The sequence below is a fragment of the Pygocentrus nattereri genome, chromosome 6, assembly GCF_015220715.1.
Source record: "Pygocentrus nattereri isolate fPygNat1 chromosome 6, fPygNat1.pri, whole genome shotgun sequence".
In the NCBI taxonomy this organism is placed as follows: Eukaryota; Metazoa; Chordata; class Actinopteri; order Characiformes; family Serrasalmidae; genus Pygocentrus; species Pygocentrus nattereri.
In genome coordinates, this window is record NC_051216.1 from 36,286,036 (window position 1) to 36,305,405 (window position 19,370).

The window sequence follows — 19,370 nt, forward strand, 5'->3', positions numbered from 1 at the left end:
ACTCCTTGATAGGGGTTGGTCCCTCTCCTACTCAGGGGTTGCACAGAGGAAGAGGCGCCGGGTGGGAGTGGGGATACTCACGAGTCCCCGGCTGGCGGCCATGCAGTTGTTGTCCTGGTGGACGAGAGGGTCTCCTCAATGCGAATTAAAATCGCAGAGAGGAAAACTCTGACTGTTGTGTGTGCCTATGCACCAAACAACAGGTCAGAGTACTCTGCCTTCTTGGAGTGAGTGGGTGGGGTTCTGGAAAGGGTAATGCCTACAGACTCCATAGTCTTACTGGGGGACTTCAATGCTCATGTTGGCAATGAATGGACCTGGAGAGGCGTGATTGGGAAGAACGGCCTGCCCAATCTAAACCCAAATGGTTGATTGTTATTGGACTTCTGTGCCAGGCATGGATTGTCCATAACGAACACCAAGGTCGAACACAAGGATGTTCATAAGCGTACATGGTACCAGAGCTCCTTGGGTCAGAGGTCAATAATCGACTTTGTTGTCGTTTCATCTGACTTGGGACCATATGTTCTGGACACCCGGGTAAAGAGAGGTGCTGAGCTGTCAACTCATCACCATCTGGTGGTGAGTTGGATCAGATGGCAAGGAAAACTGATGGTCAGACCCTGTAGGGCCAAGCGAAAAGTGTGCTGAGGTGTGCTGGGAATGACTGTCGGAGGCCCCTGTTTGGAATGATTTTAACTCCCACCTATGGGAGAGCTTTTCTCATGGGGAGTTAGGGGACATGGAGTCTGAATGGACCCTGTTCAAAACCTCCATTATGGAAGCTGCCAGGCATAGCTGTGGCCAAAAGCTTGTAGGTGCCTTTCGGGGCGGTAACCCAAGAACACCTTGGTGGACACCAGTGGTGAGGGAGGCCATCAAGCTGAAGAAAGAGGCCTTTAGGGACCAGATGGCCCAAAGGACTCTCGACTCAGCAGAGAGGTACCGAGAGGCAAAAAAGGTGGCAGCCGCAACGGTGGCAGAAGCAAAATCCAGGGCATGGGAGGAGTTTGGCAAAGCCATGGAAAAAGACTTTCAGTCAGCTTCAAAGAGGTTCTGGACAACTGTCCGGTGACTCAGGAGTGGTCAGGTTGGCTGCGCCCAAGCTGTATTCGGCAAGGGTGGAGAAACTCTGAATTGAAATGAGGATATTTTCGAGGATATTGCGCCTCTGCAATATTGCATGACCTCAGAAACAGTACCCCTGGATGGGCAGACCAGGGTGGTGGTCCCCATTTTTAAAAAAGGGGACCGGAGGGTGTGTGCCAACTATCGGGGTATCACACTGCTCAGCCTCCCTGGGAAAGTCTATACCAAGGTGCTGGAAAGGAGACTCCGACCGATAGCTGAACCTCAGATTGAGGTGGAACAACGCGGATTCCATCCCGGCCATGGAACAATGGACCAGCTTTTCACCCTCTCACGGATTATTGAGGGGGCATGGGAGTTTGCCAACCCAGTCTACATGTGTTTTGTGGATTTGAAGTAGGCTTACGACCGGGTTCCCCGAGATATCTTATGGGAGGTCCTCCGGAAGTATGGCATACCAGAGCTACTACTCCGGGCCATTCGATCTCTGTACTCCCAGAGTGAGAGCTGTGCTCATATACTCAGCATTAAGTTGGACCCTTTCAGTGTTAGCGTTGGGCTCTGGCAGGGTTGTGCCCTGTCTCCAGTCCTGTTCGTGATATTCATGGACAGGGTGTCAAGGCGTAGCCAAGGTCAGGAGGGCATTATGGGTGGAGGCCGGAGGTGGTGTACCTGCTATTTGTAGACGATGTTATTCTTTTGGCTGAATCACATGGATGTCTCCAGCGCTCACTGGAGTGGTTTGCAGCTGACTGTGAAGCGGTTGGTATGCAGATCAGCACCTCCAAATCTGAGTCCATGGTTTTAGCCCAGAAAAGGATGGCATGCCCACTCCAAGTAAGGGGAAAGGACTTGCCCCAGGTGGAGGAGATTAAGTATCTCGGGGTCTTGTTCATGAGTGATGGGAAGAGGGTTTGTGAGATCGGCCACAGGCTGGGACAGGCGGCAGCAGTAATGCGGTCACTGTACCAGACTATAGTGGTGAAGAGGGAGCTGAGCCATAAGGCAAAGCTCTCTGTTTACCGGTCGGTCTACATCCTGACCCTCACCTATGGTCATGGGCTGTGGGTAATGACTGAAAGAATGAGATTGTGAATACAGGCGGCAGAAATGAGCTTTCTTCACAGGGTGGCGGGCTACACTTTATCTTATAGGGTGAGGAGCTCAGCCATCCAGGAGGAGCTCGGAGTAGAGCCGCTACTCCTCCGCATTGAGAGGAGCCAGCTGAGGTGGTTCGGGCATCTGATTCGGATGCCCCCGGACGCCTCCCTGTGAGGGTGTACCAGGCACGGCCTACCGGGATCAGACCCCGGGGTCATCCTAGGACCCGTTGGAGGAATTACATCTCCAAGTTGGCATTGGGAGCAGCATGGGGTCCCTGGGAAGGAGCTGGAGGAAGTTGTGGGGGATGGGGTCATCTGGCATTCTCTGCTCTCCCAACTGCTACCGTGACCCTACCTGGATTAAGCGGTTAACAATGATGATGATGTATGTGTGTTATATATTATATATAACATTATATATCTAAAATATCATATATGTTACATATATATGTGTGTATATTTTTTCCCTGCAAATGGAAATAAAATAAAATATGTGCCTCAGGTTATGTACAACAAAGATTTCCTCAGTAAACCCTGCTATTTATTGATATTGCCAAGGTCATGAAATGACTGGCACAAATCAGCATTATACAGTGGCCTCCACAAATTCTGACATTCCTGGTAATCATGAGCTGTAAAAAATGTTCTTTATTACTTTTACTTTGATCTTTCATTCAAAGGTGGTCTATCATTTACCTTTATTTAAGACATAATGTTAACCATTTTTCTTAAATTTATACATGCTACACCTGTTGGCACCCATAGAAATTCTTAAGAGTGAAATCTAACTGAAGTATATTCCCATTCATATTTTATGTATTTAAGTTCACATGGACAATTGAAAACACCTCTGCACAAATCAAGAATAGCTACAAAAATAATTAAACAATTTGAAATGCCAATGTCCATTAACAGGTCAATAATTAGGAAGTTTAAAACAACTGAAGTTGTTAAGAGTCTGTTGGCAAGAAGATGTACAGTGGGGCAAAAAAGTATTTAGTCAGCTACTGATTGTGCAAGTTCTCCTACTTAGAAAGATGAGAGAAATCTGTCATTTTCATCATAGGTACACTTCAACTATGAGAGACAAAAAGGGGGAAAAAAAATCCAGGAAATCACATTGTAGGATTTTTAAGAAGTTATTTGTAAATTATGGTGGAAAATAATTATTTGGTCACCCACAAACAAGCAAGATTTCTGGCTCTCACAGACCTGTAACTTCTTCTTTAAGAAGCTCTTCTGTCCTCCACTCATTACCTGTATTAATGGCACCTGTTTGACCTCGTTATCTGTATAAAAGACACCTGTCCAAAGCCTCAAGCAGTCAGACTCCAAACTTAAACATGGCCAAGACCAAAGAGCTGTCGAAGGACACCAGGAAGAAAATTGTAGACCTGTACCAGGCTGGGAAGTGTGAATCTACAATAGGCAAGCAGGTTGGTGTGAATAAATCAACTGTGGGAGCAATTGTAAGAAAATGGAAGACATACAAGACCATTGATAATCTCCCTCAATCTGGGGCCCCACACAAGATCTCATCCCATGGGGTCAAAATGATCATGAGAATGGTGAACAAAAATCCCAGAACACGGAGGGACCTGATGAATGACCTGCAGAGAGCTGGGACCAAAGTAACAAAGGCTATCCTCAGTAACACACTATGCCAAGAGGGACTCAAATCCTGCAGTGCCAGGCGTGTCCCCCTGCTTAAGACAGTACATGTCCAGGCCCATCTGAAGTTTGCCAGAGAGCATATGAATGATCCAGAAGAGGACTGCGAGAATATCATGTGGTCAAATGAAATCAAAATAGAACTTTTTGGAAAAAACTCAACTCGTGTTTGGAGGAAGAGTTGCATCCATACCTACTGTGAAGAATGGGGTTGGAAACATCATGCTTTGTAGCTGTTTTTCTGCAAAGGGGACAGGATGACTGATCCATGTTAAAGGAAGAATGAACGGGGCCATGTATTGTGAGATTTTAAGTCAAAACCTCCTTCCATCAGTGAGAGCATTGAAGATGGAATGTGGCTGGGTCTTCCAGCATGGCAATGATCCCAAACACACCGCTCGGGCAACGAAGGAGTGGCTCCGTAACAAACATTTCAAGGTCCTGGAGTGGCCTAGCCAGTCTCCACACCTCAACCCCATAGAAAATTTGTGGAGGGAGTTGAAAGTCCATGTTGCCCAGCAACAGCCCCAAAACATCACTGCTCTAGAGGAGATCTGCAGGAGGAATGGGCCAAAATACGAGCTACAGTGTGTGCAGACCCGTGCAGACCCGTGAAGATTTGCAGGAAATGTTTGACCTCTGTCATTGCCAACAAAGGTTATGTTACAAAGTATTGATTTGAACTTTTGTTATTGACCAAATACTTATTTTCCACCATAATTAACAAATAAAATCTTTAAAAATCCTAATGTGATTTCCTGGATTTTTTTTCTCATATTGTCTCTCATAGTTGAAGTGTACCTATGATGAAAATTACAGACCTCTCTCATCTTTCTAAGTAGGAGAACTTGCACAATCAGTGGCTGACTAAATACTTTTTTGCCCCACTGTATGTCTATATTGACCATATGAACAGTGAGATTGTTTAAAGTGTACAAAGAATGTATAAAGGTTCACAGACAGGAAATTGCAGAAATTAATTAGGTCTTGAGGTCAGATTGTCTCCCAAACCACAATAAAACACCACGTATATGACCACAAGTTGTTTGGAGGAGTTGCCACAAAATACCTCTGCTATCAGGAACCATCAAAGTCAACTCCTACAGAAATGTTACTGAAACATTCAGTCGGACCATGTTCTATGGTCACATCAGATTTTTGGCAAAAATGTCTGAGGTGAGTTTGGCTTGGACACAAATATAGCCAAGCAGAAAAGTATCCCAAGTGTGAAATATGGTGGTGGATCGGTGATACTATGGGTCTGTTTTTCTTCCAAAGGCCCTGGACAATTTATCAGGATACTTGGTATCACAGACTTTATCAAGTACCAGCAGAAGCTTAAACTGGGCCATAGCTTACATCTTCCAGCAGGACAATAATCTTCAAAATCAAGACAAAAATGGTTCCATGTCCACATAATTTAGGTTTTGCCATGGCCACCCCAGTCCCCTGACCTAAACCCCATTGAAAAGCTGTGGAATAAGCTGACAAGGAAAGTCCAAAGTGTAGACCTCGGAATCAGAAGGATCTGGAGAGTGTCTGTATGGAGGAATGTTCTTGGATCAGGTTTTGATCATGTTTACCAGGGCTGCAAATATTTGTGGATTATACTGTATATCTTAACAAATGTGTGCCAAAATTTTGACATTAAACCTGATTTAAAAAGCAACAACTGAAATTGCTGATACCTATAATGCTCAATGATAAACTCTCCCATTGATTTCTCAAACAGAGAGAAAAAGAGCCTGAAGGACACACATATTTGTATGCTTATTTTGCCATTTAATATTATTTACATACAAATTTTCAATGGCTTTCTTTGTATACATTATATGGACAAAAGTATTGGGATACCTACACATTACACATTATAGTCAACTGTTCAAGAATAGGGACAGCCAAGTCCACATAATGTGCTTTAATGAGGAACTTTGTCACAGAGAAACAGCCTGTAAAATAGTCTGTACTGAAAAAGCAGTCCCTAGGATGAAGAAAAGGATAATGGATTAAGCTTTCTCCTCAGACACAGAACGTGGAAGAAAACTATGAGGTATGTGTGTGTAATACTGAACACGGTCACCAGCTCTACTAGAACAGAGAGTATCAAGAGAGTCATGGTGTTGCTATACCTGATGAGAGTGAAGCTCTGGACACGGCGATTGAGGGTGTAACTGAATCTGTTTGGTTCCGCCCACCGTAGATCATATCTGGAATACTGTCACTACTAAAATGACTGGAGACACTTTCAGCCCCATCAGGCTTCTCACACACAAACACACACACACACACACACACACACACACACACACGGTGGAATTAAGGCGAATCCCATTTCACCCCTTGCCCCTAACACTTAGCCCTACCCCTCTATTTTGCGTGTTCACGTGTAGTGGTAGGCTTGTCCCGATTGTTGTTGAGATGGAGGGGTAGGGTGAAGTGTTAGGGCTATTTGGCCCTTCAAACAGAGATTTTTCAGAGGCACACTACAAATGGAGGTTTATGAGAAAATTCCCAGAATGCTATGCAAATCATCGGCAAGATGGCTGCACAAGAGGCCAAACAGACACATAAATGTAAGTATTTTCTCAGTTAAAAAGCCATTTTATTGTAAGAAAACCATTTTAATAGCGTTTTATGGTCATTTCATTCATAACACGCATAAAAATAGTAATACGCTGATGTCTCAGTCGCTATCTAGCAAAATTTCCTGGTCCACCTTAAATGGTGCAGCAGTTATGTTCTGGTATGTGAGGTTTTAAGGAACGGGAGAATTTGATGATGAAGCTGGTGATTAAAAAGCTAAGTTCAGCTTCATATCAAGGAAGAATTCTTGGTGGCGATAATATATAATTGCCCCCCTCTCTGAAGGCATAAGATGCCCTAAATGTATTTAAGCAGTGAGAGGAGCTGAACCTTCCCCTCCTCTGCTGTCACTGCAGACTGACAGGGTCGCCTACAGAGCAGCACTAGTAGCTCTTAATGAAGTAATGTAGTTTTTTTGTTTGTGCTCTTTTGTATTCGGTGACTCGTTTGATTGATTGATGCATAAAACGTTGTAAATGAATCGTGAGCACCAGTGCTTTTCAGTCTCCTTCGGATAAAAGACAAATGTCAGTGCGATATACCATTATTGCGATATACCATTATATAGTATGGAGACAAAGCAGGAAAACATGTCATGGTTATTTTTTCCTGGCTATTTTGAATATGATTCACCTGTCCTGTCATGTGTCACACAAGTGAGATCACCACAGCTGGAGGTGGCTGGAAATGGCCGGAAAAACCTTGTCTCATCTGTTTACGTAAAAGTCGCTGACAACAACTGATGACTTATCTGGTTCTTGAAGGGTTGTCCGATTTCATAGGGGAAGATTTCAACCACTACCCCTTGTAACTCAGTTTCAAGGGGGGCGGTTACACTCGTAAACAAGAGGTAGGGTTAAAAATAAGAAATGGCATTGGGCCTAAATGCCAAAATTTAGACTAATAATTGGAAGATACTTCACACCATGTTCAGTAGGTTTTTGCATAAAGAGAGTATCTGCAGATCTAAGATCATGTGCTGGAACATAAACAGACGTTATGGGATGTAAGCGGGTACTAGTTCATTTAGAACCTTAAAAACTTGTACCAGAACTTTAAAATCTTTCTTGAAAGATACAGGCAGCCAGCGCAGTTCCATCAAAATGGGAGTGATATGACACTCTTTCAAAAGATGGTGCTTCAAGGTTTCTTTTGTAAAGAACTTGGTTTTATATGGAACCAAAAACACTCAAGGAACCCTTTGCATAATTAAAGGGTTCTTTGCATCATTAAAGGGTTCTTCAGACTGATTGACAATGTGCTGTAGATGGTTCTACATAGTACCTTTTTGAAAATAGTTCTATGCCGCACTCAAAAGGGTTATCAATTGTTACAAAGTCAAGTTTGTAACAACAGAAAAATCATATTGGGTGCAATATAGAATCCTTTTTCAAAAAGGTTCTATAAAGAACTGTCTAAAGCACATTCCTGCATATTTCCCATCAACCCAAAGAACCCTTACGCGATGCAAAGAATCTTTTAATCATGTCAATCAGACTTTTTGTGTGCTCATGGCTCTACATGGACAAATACTCACACACACACACACACACACATATCTATATATATATATATATATATATATATATATATATATATATGTGTGTGTGTGTGTGTGTGTGTGTGTGTGTGTGTGTGTAGTGGGCAGTAACACAGACTTACCCCTTTCCTCCCTTCAGTTGGTGATCGGCCTGGTTGGAAGCGCATGTTGTTAGGTGTGGTTGGTAGCCCTGATGACTCTACAGCTAGTGCGTTTGTCCTAAGACACACAGACATTATAAGATCATCTACACTTTGTAATACCTAAACACATGCAAGTAGTGTAGACTTGTGTTACCCAGTCTTGATGTTTGTGTTTCTTTGTACTATACTTATCAGGTATGACTTCATTCATGAGTTTAAATTCAACTTCTTCTTTTTCCCTTTTTAATTATTACAAACCTCATTTCCAAAACATTGCGACAGTATGTGGCATGCATATAAAAACAGAAAACAATGATTTTCAAATTCAATTTGACCTGCAGATACAGTTACAGAGATACAGATAGTTGATGACTCACCTTACTAACTTAGTTGTTTTTTAAATGTTTTTTAAATGTACATACACTGGGACACAGGCAATTTAAGACGAGGAATATGGTGAAATGTTCAAAAGCACCTTACAACAGGTGATTCAAATCATGTTTTAATATAAAATAAGCTTCTAGGAAAGGCTTAGTTTTTTATGAGCAAAGATGGGTTGAGGCTTGCCATTTTATTAGTATTTTAAATATTTCACCCTCTACGATGCACAATAAAACATGCAGGAAATACAGATAAATCTCTGTTCATAAAGGGCAAGGCCACAAGCCACAACTGAATGCCAGTGACTTTCAATCCCTCAGATGGCACAGTATGAAAAACCACATGCTGCTCGATGCATATAACAACATGGGCTTAGGAATACTTTGACAAACCGCTGTGAATAAACACTGATTGTTGCTGGAAAAACAAAATAAGTTAAGGTTGTATTATGCACAGCGGAGGCCATATGTCAGCAATGTCTAAAACTCTGTGAAGTTTCCTGTGCATGGGCTTATCAGAAATTGACTAATGCACAGTAGAAACATGAAGCGTGGTTTGAAAAGGAACAATTTTACATTGTTTATAGAAATACTGTGTTCTCTGGGCAAAAGAAGAAAAGGACCATGCAGACTGTAACGTGTGTAATGTTCAAATGCCAGGGTCTATTACAGTAGGGGTGCATTACTGATGATAGGGGTGTCATGTTGCCCATGGCACTATTAACTCTGAAAATTATACACATTAAGGAGCCACATTTTTTCTGTCTTCTAGTCAATATCTTATTTAGGGACGTCCATGATTATCTTAACACGGCAACAAAGCATCCAACATTGTTTTTAAGCTGTGTTCTACTTAATAATAACAGAATAATAACAGAATTCACTGATCACTGCTTTTTCTTATTAACATTTTACATACTGCTCCAACTGTCCCATTAATGTAGGCTATGCATATGCACAAATCAACCTTACACTTTCTTCTTGCCTATGCTCCACCCCATACTCTTCTCAGACTGGGGTGTGGCTGACCGCTCAATGGCAGTCCCATCGAGACCTGATGGGGAAAACTTCCTCTGGGCAGAACTTCCATCTCCAAACAAAAACAGGCAAGTATGATTAAAGTCAAATTAACATTTTTTTTATTAGTTGCATTTATATTACTATTGAATAGGCATTTATAAAATGTAACTTAGCCAACAAAGCAGCTTTTCTGAAATTAAAAGAAAAAAAAAACAAATACAAAAAGTGGTCATTATTGTTTGTGGGTCATCTGTGACTCACCCGGTGGACTGTTAAGGATGGACTGTTTTATCACGTCGCTGCTTGAAGCATTCATGCGCTCAAAGCGTTTGGCTCGTTCCTCTAGAAACCACTCTCCTGTGACCACCTTTAGCTCTCTAAAAAAAAATAAATAAAAATCAACTGATCAAAGTTGAACTTCTGAATGACACAACAAACAGATCTGAGTTTTAGTATGGTAATAAGTTAATCATATTGTGATCATCTTCATCATATTATGGGTTTAGGAGCCCAGGAGTCCATGAAAGTACTACTGGCTGTATTTTTACTGGATAGGAAGAATGGTACAGCTTTTCTCTGTTAATGTTTCTACCAATTGAGGGTATATTTTAAGTAAACAGATTATCAGCTAGCTCTTTCCCCCAACTATGAATGAACTATGATTGAACTATGAAGGCTATATGAACGCCAACTGCAAAATATTAAGAAAAAAAAGGTAGTTTTTAAACTTACTGGTCATTGGCTGAATGGGAAAAAAAACGTAATTGGTAGAATAACAGATCTAAAGTGATCTCTAACAGGCTTTAAGTAAATCTGGACCAAAACTGTCATGAGTGAACTAATTTCAGGATGACTCACGCTGTCTTGGCGCAGACAGTGCACATGAAGTGACTGCTGTTCAGGGACACAGCTGTGCAGAAGCTGCAAACACGGCGTTGGCAGTCAGCACATACATTTCCCCTCTGCACTATGAGGCCAAGAGCACGCAGACACACACCACACTCACGCTGTTCTGGGTTGCTGCGCCGGCCACCTCGCTTCAGCTCCAGAAGTTCATTCTTCAGCTTCCTGTGGAGATGGCAAAACCACTCACTATTTTCATGAAAATGCCCCACATGGTTTTCCAACTTAGTATAACCAATCTCACTGGAGGGAGGCAAGCACCAGTAACTAGCAGGCACCAGATCTAGCAGATTTAATAACAAAAAAGCACAAAACCAACAAACCAGGGCCTGAGTAAAGACAGTAACTAGTCAAGTGAAGTCAAAGTTTATTTACATAGCGCTTTTTACAACAGGCGTTGTCATAAAGCAGCTTTACTGAAAAATCTTGCTCCAAGCACCCATGAGCAAGCCAATGGCGACAGTGACAAGGAAAAACTCCCTAAGAGCAAGAAGAAAAAAACGGAGAGGGACCAAGATTCAAAAGGGGAACCCATCCTCCAGTTGACACCAAGTAGCAAATGACATTAGTATAAAATATTAAGATATAGAGATGGGGAAAACAGGTGAAGCAAATGTCATTATTAAATAGTTTGAGTGCAGCAGCAGCAGTATCATCAGAAAGGTCAGTTCATGCAGGTGAGGTTTGCACAGCATTGTACAGCAAAAAAGCTCCATGGTTGAACTGGTCCAGAACATTGGCGAGTAGTGGGCATGGGATCAAGGCAGAAGAAGCAACAGCATCAGACCACACAGGGTGGGCAGTTGTTTAACTGGCCAAAGAGATAATTCTGTAAAGAGTGACTTTTCCCACCTTGCAGTGTTAACAGAGTACAGCAGAGACTCCAGCACGTCTAGATTTTACAGCCTAACTGAAAAGGAGAGCCAGAAAGGTAACAGAGAAACAAGGGCTCCCTGAGATGTCAGTGCTACTCATCTCCACCGTTAGCAAACTTGAGGAAATGCATGAGAGCAGAAGGACGACAGCTCTGACATGTCCAGTTTACCATAATACACCATGTCCCTGAACCCCCAGACTTGCACATTTTATCTAAGAGGAAAAAACAAATTTTGTTTTTAGCCTAGACTTTAAGAGTTATAAGGCTATGTCCAAGTCCTGAACACTCACAGGAAGATTATTCCAAGGCTGGTGGGCTTTGTATGAGAAGGCTCTACCCACTGATGTAATTAATTCTTGGTACTAATAGTAAGCCAGCACCTTGTGATCTAAGTAGGCGTGATGCTTCATAATAAGAGATAAGTTCACTTAGGTACTGAGGGGAGAGTCTGTTTAGAGCTTTGTATGTCAGTAAAACAATTTTGTGATCCATGCAAAATTTAATTTGCAACCAATGTAAGTTTGATAAAACCTGGCTGATATAGTCAAACTTTCTGGCTCTTGTGAGGATACTGGCTGCAGCGTACTGGATTAACTGAAGCTTGTTAAGGCTTTTGTTGGATCATTCAGACATCAGTGCATTGCAGTAATCAAGCCTTGAGGTAATAAATGCATGAACTAGCTTTTCTGAATCCTATAGAGACAATCCTAACGAGTCCTAGAGAGCACATATAATGTGAATAATATAGGTCCTTGTGGAGAAGGGGGCTGAGCATCGAATGCGGGATGGAGAAGCTGGTCTGGCTGAACCAGCGGGCTAAGTAGCTGATGATGCTCATCGGTGCCTTGTTTCTGTCAGCCTACAGTCATCTCTTCCTTCAGTAGGCAGCAGAACCCCAAAAGAGAAGGAGAACCATGAAGGCACGAGAGTAGAGCCGACCTGACCTGACCAGAACCGAACCAAGCTGAGTAGAAGAGAAAAAGGACTGAAAAGTCCCCCGCGAGCCGTGCCTTATTTTGTAGGCTGAAAAGCCGATTGTTTGTTTGTTTGACAATTAAAGAAAGCTCTTCACCTTCACCCCCTGCCCCTGTGTCTTTTCTCCACCCAACGCTAAAATCGATTATAGTGGTGCCGAAACCTGGGACGGAGTGGACGGCCTCCGCCATGGAGTCCTCACCGCTTGGAGAGTTGGGTAAAGCACTCTCCCTCCTGCAGCAGACCCAAGACCAAGCTCTCCTGGACGTTCAGTGAGAAAACCAGGCCTGCTTCGAGGCCCTGGCTCAGGGCCAGGAGGTGGACAGGAAGCTTTTCCGGAGTTTGCTGTCAGCCACCAGTACTCCAGCTCCAGCAACCATCTCCATCTCGAAGATGACTCCACAGGATGACTCAGAAGCATTTGTGAAGCTCTTGGAGAGAGCGGCGGGAGACTGGGGGTGGCCGAAAAAGGACCTGGCCATCTGACTGCTGCCCCTGCTCACGGGGGAAGCCCAGCTGGCCACCCAACAGCTCCCAACCCAATCGCAGCTAGAGTATGACAAGCTGAAAAAGGCCATCCTCCAGAGGGTTGGTCGATCTCCGGAGCAACACCGTCAACGATTACGCACGCTGACACTCCGCGAGTTTGACCGGCACTTTGTGCTGGCGCAACAACTCTGAGATTCCTGCAGGAGGTGGCTCTTGTCAGAAGAGCGCGATTAAGAGGAGGTCCTCGACCTGGTGGTACTGGAGCAGTTCATCACCTGCTTACCTGAGGAGACATTCGGGGGCAGGAGCCCCCACCCAGCAAACCTCTACTCTCGCGCCTTCACAGGTCTCCTTCTCTCTCATGGTTCTGCTGCCTACTGAAGGAAGAGATGACTATAAGGAGGCTAGCAGAAACAAGGCACAGGTGAGCTTCATCAGCTACTTAGCCCACTGGTTCAGCCAGACCGGCTTCTCCATCCCGCATTCGACGCTTGGCCATGTCCCCTGCTCCACAGAGAGGGGGCCACGCCTCCTTCTCCACAACAGAGCCTTGTGGAACACCATACTTTACTTTTGCAAGAACAGATGATTCACCATTTACATTTACAAACTGATAGCAATCAGTCAGGTAAGATTTGAACCAGGAAAGAGCTATTCTTGTTTCTCCTACAAGGTTTTCTAGTCTATCTAGGAGGAAGGGGAATCGATTCTTAGATGCATCGTGATGCAGACGTGAATGATTCTGAATCGCAATGTTGATGGAACACAAAAGGCGGAACTTTGAATTGCGGAAGTGCAGCGCCTGGAAACTCTGTGATATGCGCATAACAAAAACACAAATGGATGAGCAAGAAATTTGACTGGCACCCTCTGCATTAAAAGCTAGGTTAGGTCAGGAGCTGGCAACCCAAATGTTAAGAAGAGCCATTTTTTCCTTTCAACAAAAATCAAACCACCTTGAGAGCCACAACATTAATGTCAAAGATGTCTCAGTATGTGCCAATGCCCTAGTACAAGCTAAAAATACAGTATAAATGAAAACAGACTTACTTTGCTCTGCTTTGAGCTTTAGCTATAGTCGCTTTCCTCCAATCTCTGCCAGAAAACTTTTTCTCAAAAGTTGAATAGTTTCGTGTAGGACTGTTTTACAAAGCTGACGTTGCTTCTAATTTGCCAGGTTCTTGTTTGAATTTTCCATTTCCACCTTACATACTGACTGAGGTGCTGAATATAAATGCAACACCATTTCTTGGAGTCTCTCATTGCAGATTTAATGCATCAGCAAACCAACTGTGCTTATAAATGTGAATCAGTCCATTCATCTCCGAATGTTCTCCTTAAATCTCTTTGCCGTTTCGTTAGCTACTAGCTAGACCAGACTGCATTGCTATGTGACCTGCATTCTGCAAACCAGCTCTCAGTCATTGAGAACCAGAGCTTCTTGAAGATATTTTACTGACTCAGCGACCCCCATTCTCTACAATGAGACCAAAACCAAAGTTATAAAATCGCTAAATAAAACGGGTAGGGTGGCTGTAACGTGCTCCGTGGACATGTATTGCCATTGGATCCTATGTCACCCTAACAGCGCATTTTATTGCAGATGCTTTAAAAGTACCAAGTCCTGGGGTCTCCCGAGTGGAACAACCGTCTAAGCCCTATCATCAGGAGATCACGAGTGCGATCCCTGGTAATGCTACAGCAATTCATTGGCCTTGCTCTCTCTGGGTGGGTAGAATGGTCCCACTCTCCCCCTTGGTGGACAGTAACTAAGTAAATGTAATTTGTTACTGTACTTAAGTAGTTTTTTCATGCATCTGTACTTTATTTAAGTATTTCCATTTTGGGTGACTTTTTACTTTCACTCCACAAAATTTCAAAATCAAATATCTCACTTTTTACTCCACTACATTGTGAGAAATCTGTCTTTCCTTTTGGTTTCTGTGTGTATAAAAACGTAACATGTCAAAACAAAAGTGCAAAGCAAGAACAATAATCAGGGCACATTGTTCTGAGCTGTTCATTGTTCAGCAGGTCACTTTTTTCTGAGCTTGTTTTTACCTGTTGGTCATACCAACCCAGTGCAAGCACACGGTTCAACGTCAGTGCAGCAGCGTAAAAATTTGTGAGCACATACGTCTACCTAAACTATGGAACTAACCTAACTTTGTGTAAATAGATCACAATACAGAAATATGTACACATATGCAGTTGTGACTGGCATGTTTCTTTTTTTCTGAATTCATACAAACACTTTCATTAGTAAATTAGTTTTGGTTAGTTTATGTTTATGAACAGAGACCTACAGATCAATATAGTAAAGGAAAACTTATTTGTGATCCTGAGTTTAAAGCAAGTTTTTATTCAATTTGTAACTAATTTACAAATTAATCTTAAACTGAAACTTCGCTTGTTTGTAAAAGTGATTTCAGAGCCACTCGGTTCTACCTTTAGTGTTTTGTGCTTATGATCATTTTAATAGACGTCAGCATCACTAATTAATGACATTCTATTAAAAGACTGGTTTACCAAGAGAGACACTGGAGTAGTGAAGCGAGTCATGAAGCGAGTCTTGTTACAAAAATGATAACAGGACATCAGAGCCATAATTAATCTTTTAGTACTTTTACTTTCGATACTTAAGTACATTTGAAGGCAAATACTTTTGTACTTTTACTCAAGTTGAGGTCTAGAGTAAGGACTTATACTTTTACTGGAGTAATATTTTACCTTGGGTATCTCTACTTTAACTCAAGTACATGATTTGTGCACTTCGTCCACCTCTGCTCTCCCCCCACCACTCAACGCGATGCTAGTCAGTGCAGTCGTTGTCGCTTTCCTCCGTGTGTTTTCAGCTCGTGGAATTGGAGACAACTAAAGGGACAAAACTGGGTAAAGAATAAAAAAAAAGGTACCAAGTTCTCACACAGTGAGAAAAAAGATGCATCAATAATCACTGAATATTCGCATCGCAGCCATCTAAATTATAATCGTATCATGAGGTGCCAAGAGATTCCCACCCCTACTATCTAGTAAGATAGAGTGGTCTATTGTATTAAATTCCACACAAGATCAAGGAGGGTGAGTAAAAATACATTTCCTTGGCCAGAGAATAATAAGAGATCATTTACAATTTTCACTAGTGTTGTCTTTGTATTATGATGTTCAGTAACTGTCTGGTTACTTGACTTAGTCAATTTAGAAATCAGTAGGGCTAAATGATAATATAGGATTATTCTTATTAGAGAAAGGAGAGATAGGTTGATCATGCTGCAGAAGTCCTCTTCTATAGTCGATAAGGCTCTCCTTCCAGATGGACTGGAATACTTCCACTTGAGTCAGGCACCATTTTCACTCTAGTTTTCTGACAGTCTGTTTTAAAGCTCAAGTATGATCATTGTACCATGGGGCAAGCTTTTTCTGCCTTGATTTTTTACTCTTTAATGGAGCCACATAATCTAGAGCAGAACGAAAAGTATCATCTAAGAAGTTGGTCATAATATTTAATTCCGTATGATTAGATATTAGAAGCTGATAATGGTTGGAGGTTTTTGATAAAGAGACCAGCTGTGGAGGAAGTTATAATCCACTGTGCACTGGGGGAGGATGGCTAGAAGATCTATGTTTACACCAAAGGTCAAAGTCAAAGTTTATTCATATACCTTGGCCTCTTAAACGAGGGGTATGCGCATAACTGTAGACTGTAGGGGCGACTTCATTGAGACCAAAGTATTCATCAAGTCTAAACCATGTTTCTGTGAGGTACAGGGCATCAAAATTATGATCAGTAATGATTTCATTTACAACAATGGCCTTAGATGTAAGATATCGTATGTTAAGTAGTCTTAGTTTTAGAGCAAAGGTGCTGTCACTGTAAACTGATTTAACTGGTCTGATATTGACTAAATTAGTAAATCAAATTTTTCGAGGATTGTTGATGTTTTGTTTTATTCAGGGAACAGACACAGACTAAACTGGGTGGAACCTATGTGGCGTCTCAAGGCACCTAGCAGATGGTCGGTTTAACCTGTTTGTCTGCTGCCTGGCCTTGGCCCTGGTTTGTCAGCGACTGATTGTCCCACACTGACAGCTATCTGAGAGACTATGAGCTATGCTACAGGAAATTAATACAGCACCCTCGTGCAATGGGTGGATAACACAGGACACCTGGAGTTTCCAACAGTGAGTCTGAACCCTGCAGACTAGCCCTGCTCTTTTCTAACTTCTGGATACACACTTCTAACTGTATAATCTTCTCCATCAAGCATAAAACTAACTTACACTTCTCACAAACGAAACTAAGAACACTGCTGTCACTAGTGACAGTGAGATAAGCATAGCTAAGCATGCTGCACTCAAAGCAAAGCAACAGCTCAGGGTCTGACACATTGATACTTACACTGTTACATTGTAGGCTGAACTGAGTCCTTTTCAGGTGTCTCGTAAATCCGATGAGGGAAGAAGTGACTTTCAAAAGCTGGTGGTTGTAATTAGTTGCAAGTAATATGCAACAGCGAAGTGAAAATGTAAAAAGCCCCAAGAGACTAGCAAGATACATCAGAGAAAGCAGCAAACACTCCCGCTAGCAACTTCAAAAAACAGGAACTACATTACAACTTTTACTAGGTAAATACAACCTCAATTCCAATGAAGTTGGGGTGTTGTGTAAAACATAAATAAAAACAGAATACGATTTTTTAACCTATATTCAATTGAATGCACTACAAAGACAAGATATTTAATGTTCAAATGGATAAACTTTATTGTTTTTTGCAAATATTCACTCATTTCGAATTTGATTACTGCAACACCTTCCAAAGAAGTTGGGACAGGGGCATGTTTACCACCGTGTTACATCACCTTTCCTTTCAACAACACTCAAAAAGCGTTTGGGAACTGAGGACACTAATTGTTTAAGTTTTGTAGGTGGAATTCTTTCCCATTCTTCCTTGAAGTATAACTTCAGTTGTTCAACAATCCAGGGTCTCCGTTGTCGTATTTTGCGATTCATAATGCGCCACACATTTTCAATGGGAGACAGGTCTGGACTGCAGGCAGGCCAGTCTAGTACCTGCACTCTTTTACTACGAAGCCACGCTGTTGTAACACTTGCAGAATGTGGCTTGGCATTGTCTTGCTAAAATAAGCAGGGATGTCCCTGAAAAAGACGTTGCTTGGATTGCAGCATATTTTCCTTCAAAACCTATACATACCTTTCAGCATTAATGGTGCCTTCACAGATGTGCAAGTTACCCATGCCATGGGCACTAACACACACCCCATACCATCAGAGATGCTGGCTTTTGAAGTTTGTGCTGATAACAATCCAGACAGTCCTTTTCCTCTTTGGCCCGGAGGACACGACGTCCATGATTTCCAAAAACAATTTGAAATGTGGACTCGTCAGACCACAGCACACTTTTCCACTTTGCGTCAGTCCTTCTCAGATGAGCTTGGGCCCAGAGAAGCCGGAGGCGTTTCTGTTTGTTGTTGATATATGGCTTTCGCTTTGAATGGCAGAGTTTAACTTGCACTTGTAGATGGAGCGACGGACTGTGTTCACTGACAATGGTTTTCTGAAGTGTTCCTGAGCCCATGTGGTAATATCTGTCACAGAATGACAGTCAGTTTTTAATGTAGTGCCGCCTGAGGGATCGAAGCTCATGGGCATTCACTGTTGGTTTTCTGCCTTGCCGCTTACTTGCAGAGATTTCTCCAGATTCTCTGAATCTTTTCATGATATTATGGAATGTAGATGAAGAAATCCCTAAATTCCTTGCAATTGCACGTTGAGAAACGTTCTTAAAATGTTGGACTATTTGCTCACACAGTTGTTCACAAAGTGGTGAACCTCGCCTCATCCTTGCTTGTGAATGACTGAGCCTTTCAGGGATGCTTCCTTTATACCCAATCATGACACTCACCTGTTTCCAATTAACCTGTTCACCTGTGGAATGTTCCAAACAGGTGTTTTTTGAGCATTCCTCAACTTTCCCAATCTTTTGTTGCCCCTGTCCCAACTTCTTCGGAAAGTGTTGCAGGCTTCAAATTCAAAATGAGTGAATATTTGCAAATAACAATAAAGTCGACTGGGGTTACACAAATGCTATATTGGCTATACTGAGAAACATTCTTGTAGAGGACTGGGTTCTCACTAGGCAAAAGCACTGTAGATTTTGTTAAGTAATAACCATATAGAAAAATCTAGGACTAGTTTGATAATCAGACTTCTTATATTATGCAAATCAGCAAAAAATGTGTTAAATGGAGTTAAATTGTCCAAATTGCAAAACAGTTTGTCTTAGACCATGGAGAAAAAAAAAAGAATTTCATTTCTGAAAATTCTGGTTTACGAGATACAAGTCCAAACGTGTTGCACTGCACTACAGTGCCCCTTGAGGCCAATAGATCTCATATCTGCCTGAGTAGCAGGAGGGACTACTACTTATTGACCAAGTCTGTGTGAATTATGGTTTGGTCTGGGTGATTTGTTTTAGCAGTGAGAAAAAAGAGGAAGAGAAAGAAAAATTCAACCAGATTTTGTCCATATTCCGGTCATTCATGAATAAATCAAACTGTACAGGGGACAAAGCAGAA

The 19,370-nt window shown here is 42.2% G+C and overlaps 1 protein-coding gene across 3 annotated transcripts in view; it reads right to left on the reverse strand.

Moving 5' to 3' along the window:
* Nucleotides 1-19,370, reverse strand: part of sytl5 (synaptotagmin-like 5) — a 48,645-nt gene that overhangs the window by 18,991 nt on the left and 10,284 nt on the right. For 2 of the 3 annotated variants that reach the window (XM_017706604.2, XM_017706602.2), the window contains exons 3-7: nt 10,388-10,597; nt 9,791-9,906; nt 9,482-9,599; nt 8,109-8,205; nt 5,993-6,122 (exon numbers count right to left, since the gene is read on the reverse strand). In XM_017706604.2, coding sequence (XP_017562093.1) covers nt 5,993-6,122; nt 8,109-8,205; nt 9,482-9,599; nt 9,791-9,906; nt 10,388-10,597 — 671 coding nt within the window. The remainder of the gene's footprint in view (nt 1-5,992; nt 6,123-8,108; nt 8,206-9,481; nt 9,600-9,790; nt 9,907-10,387; nt 10,598-19,370) is intronic. The other variant, XM_037539445.1, reaches the window with a different exon arrangement.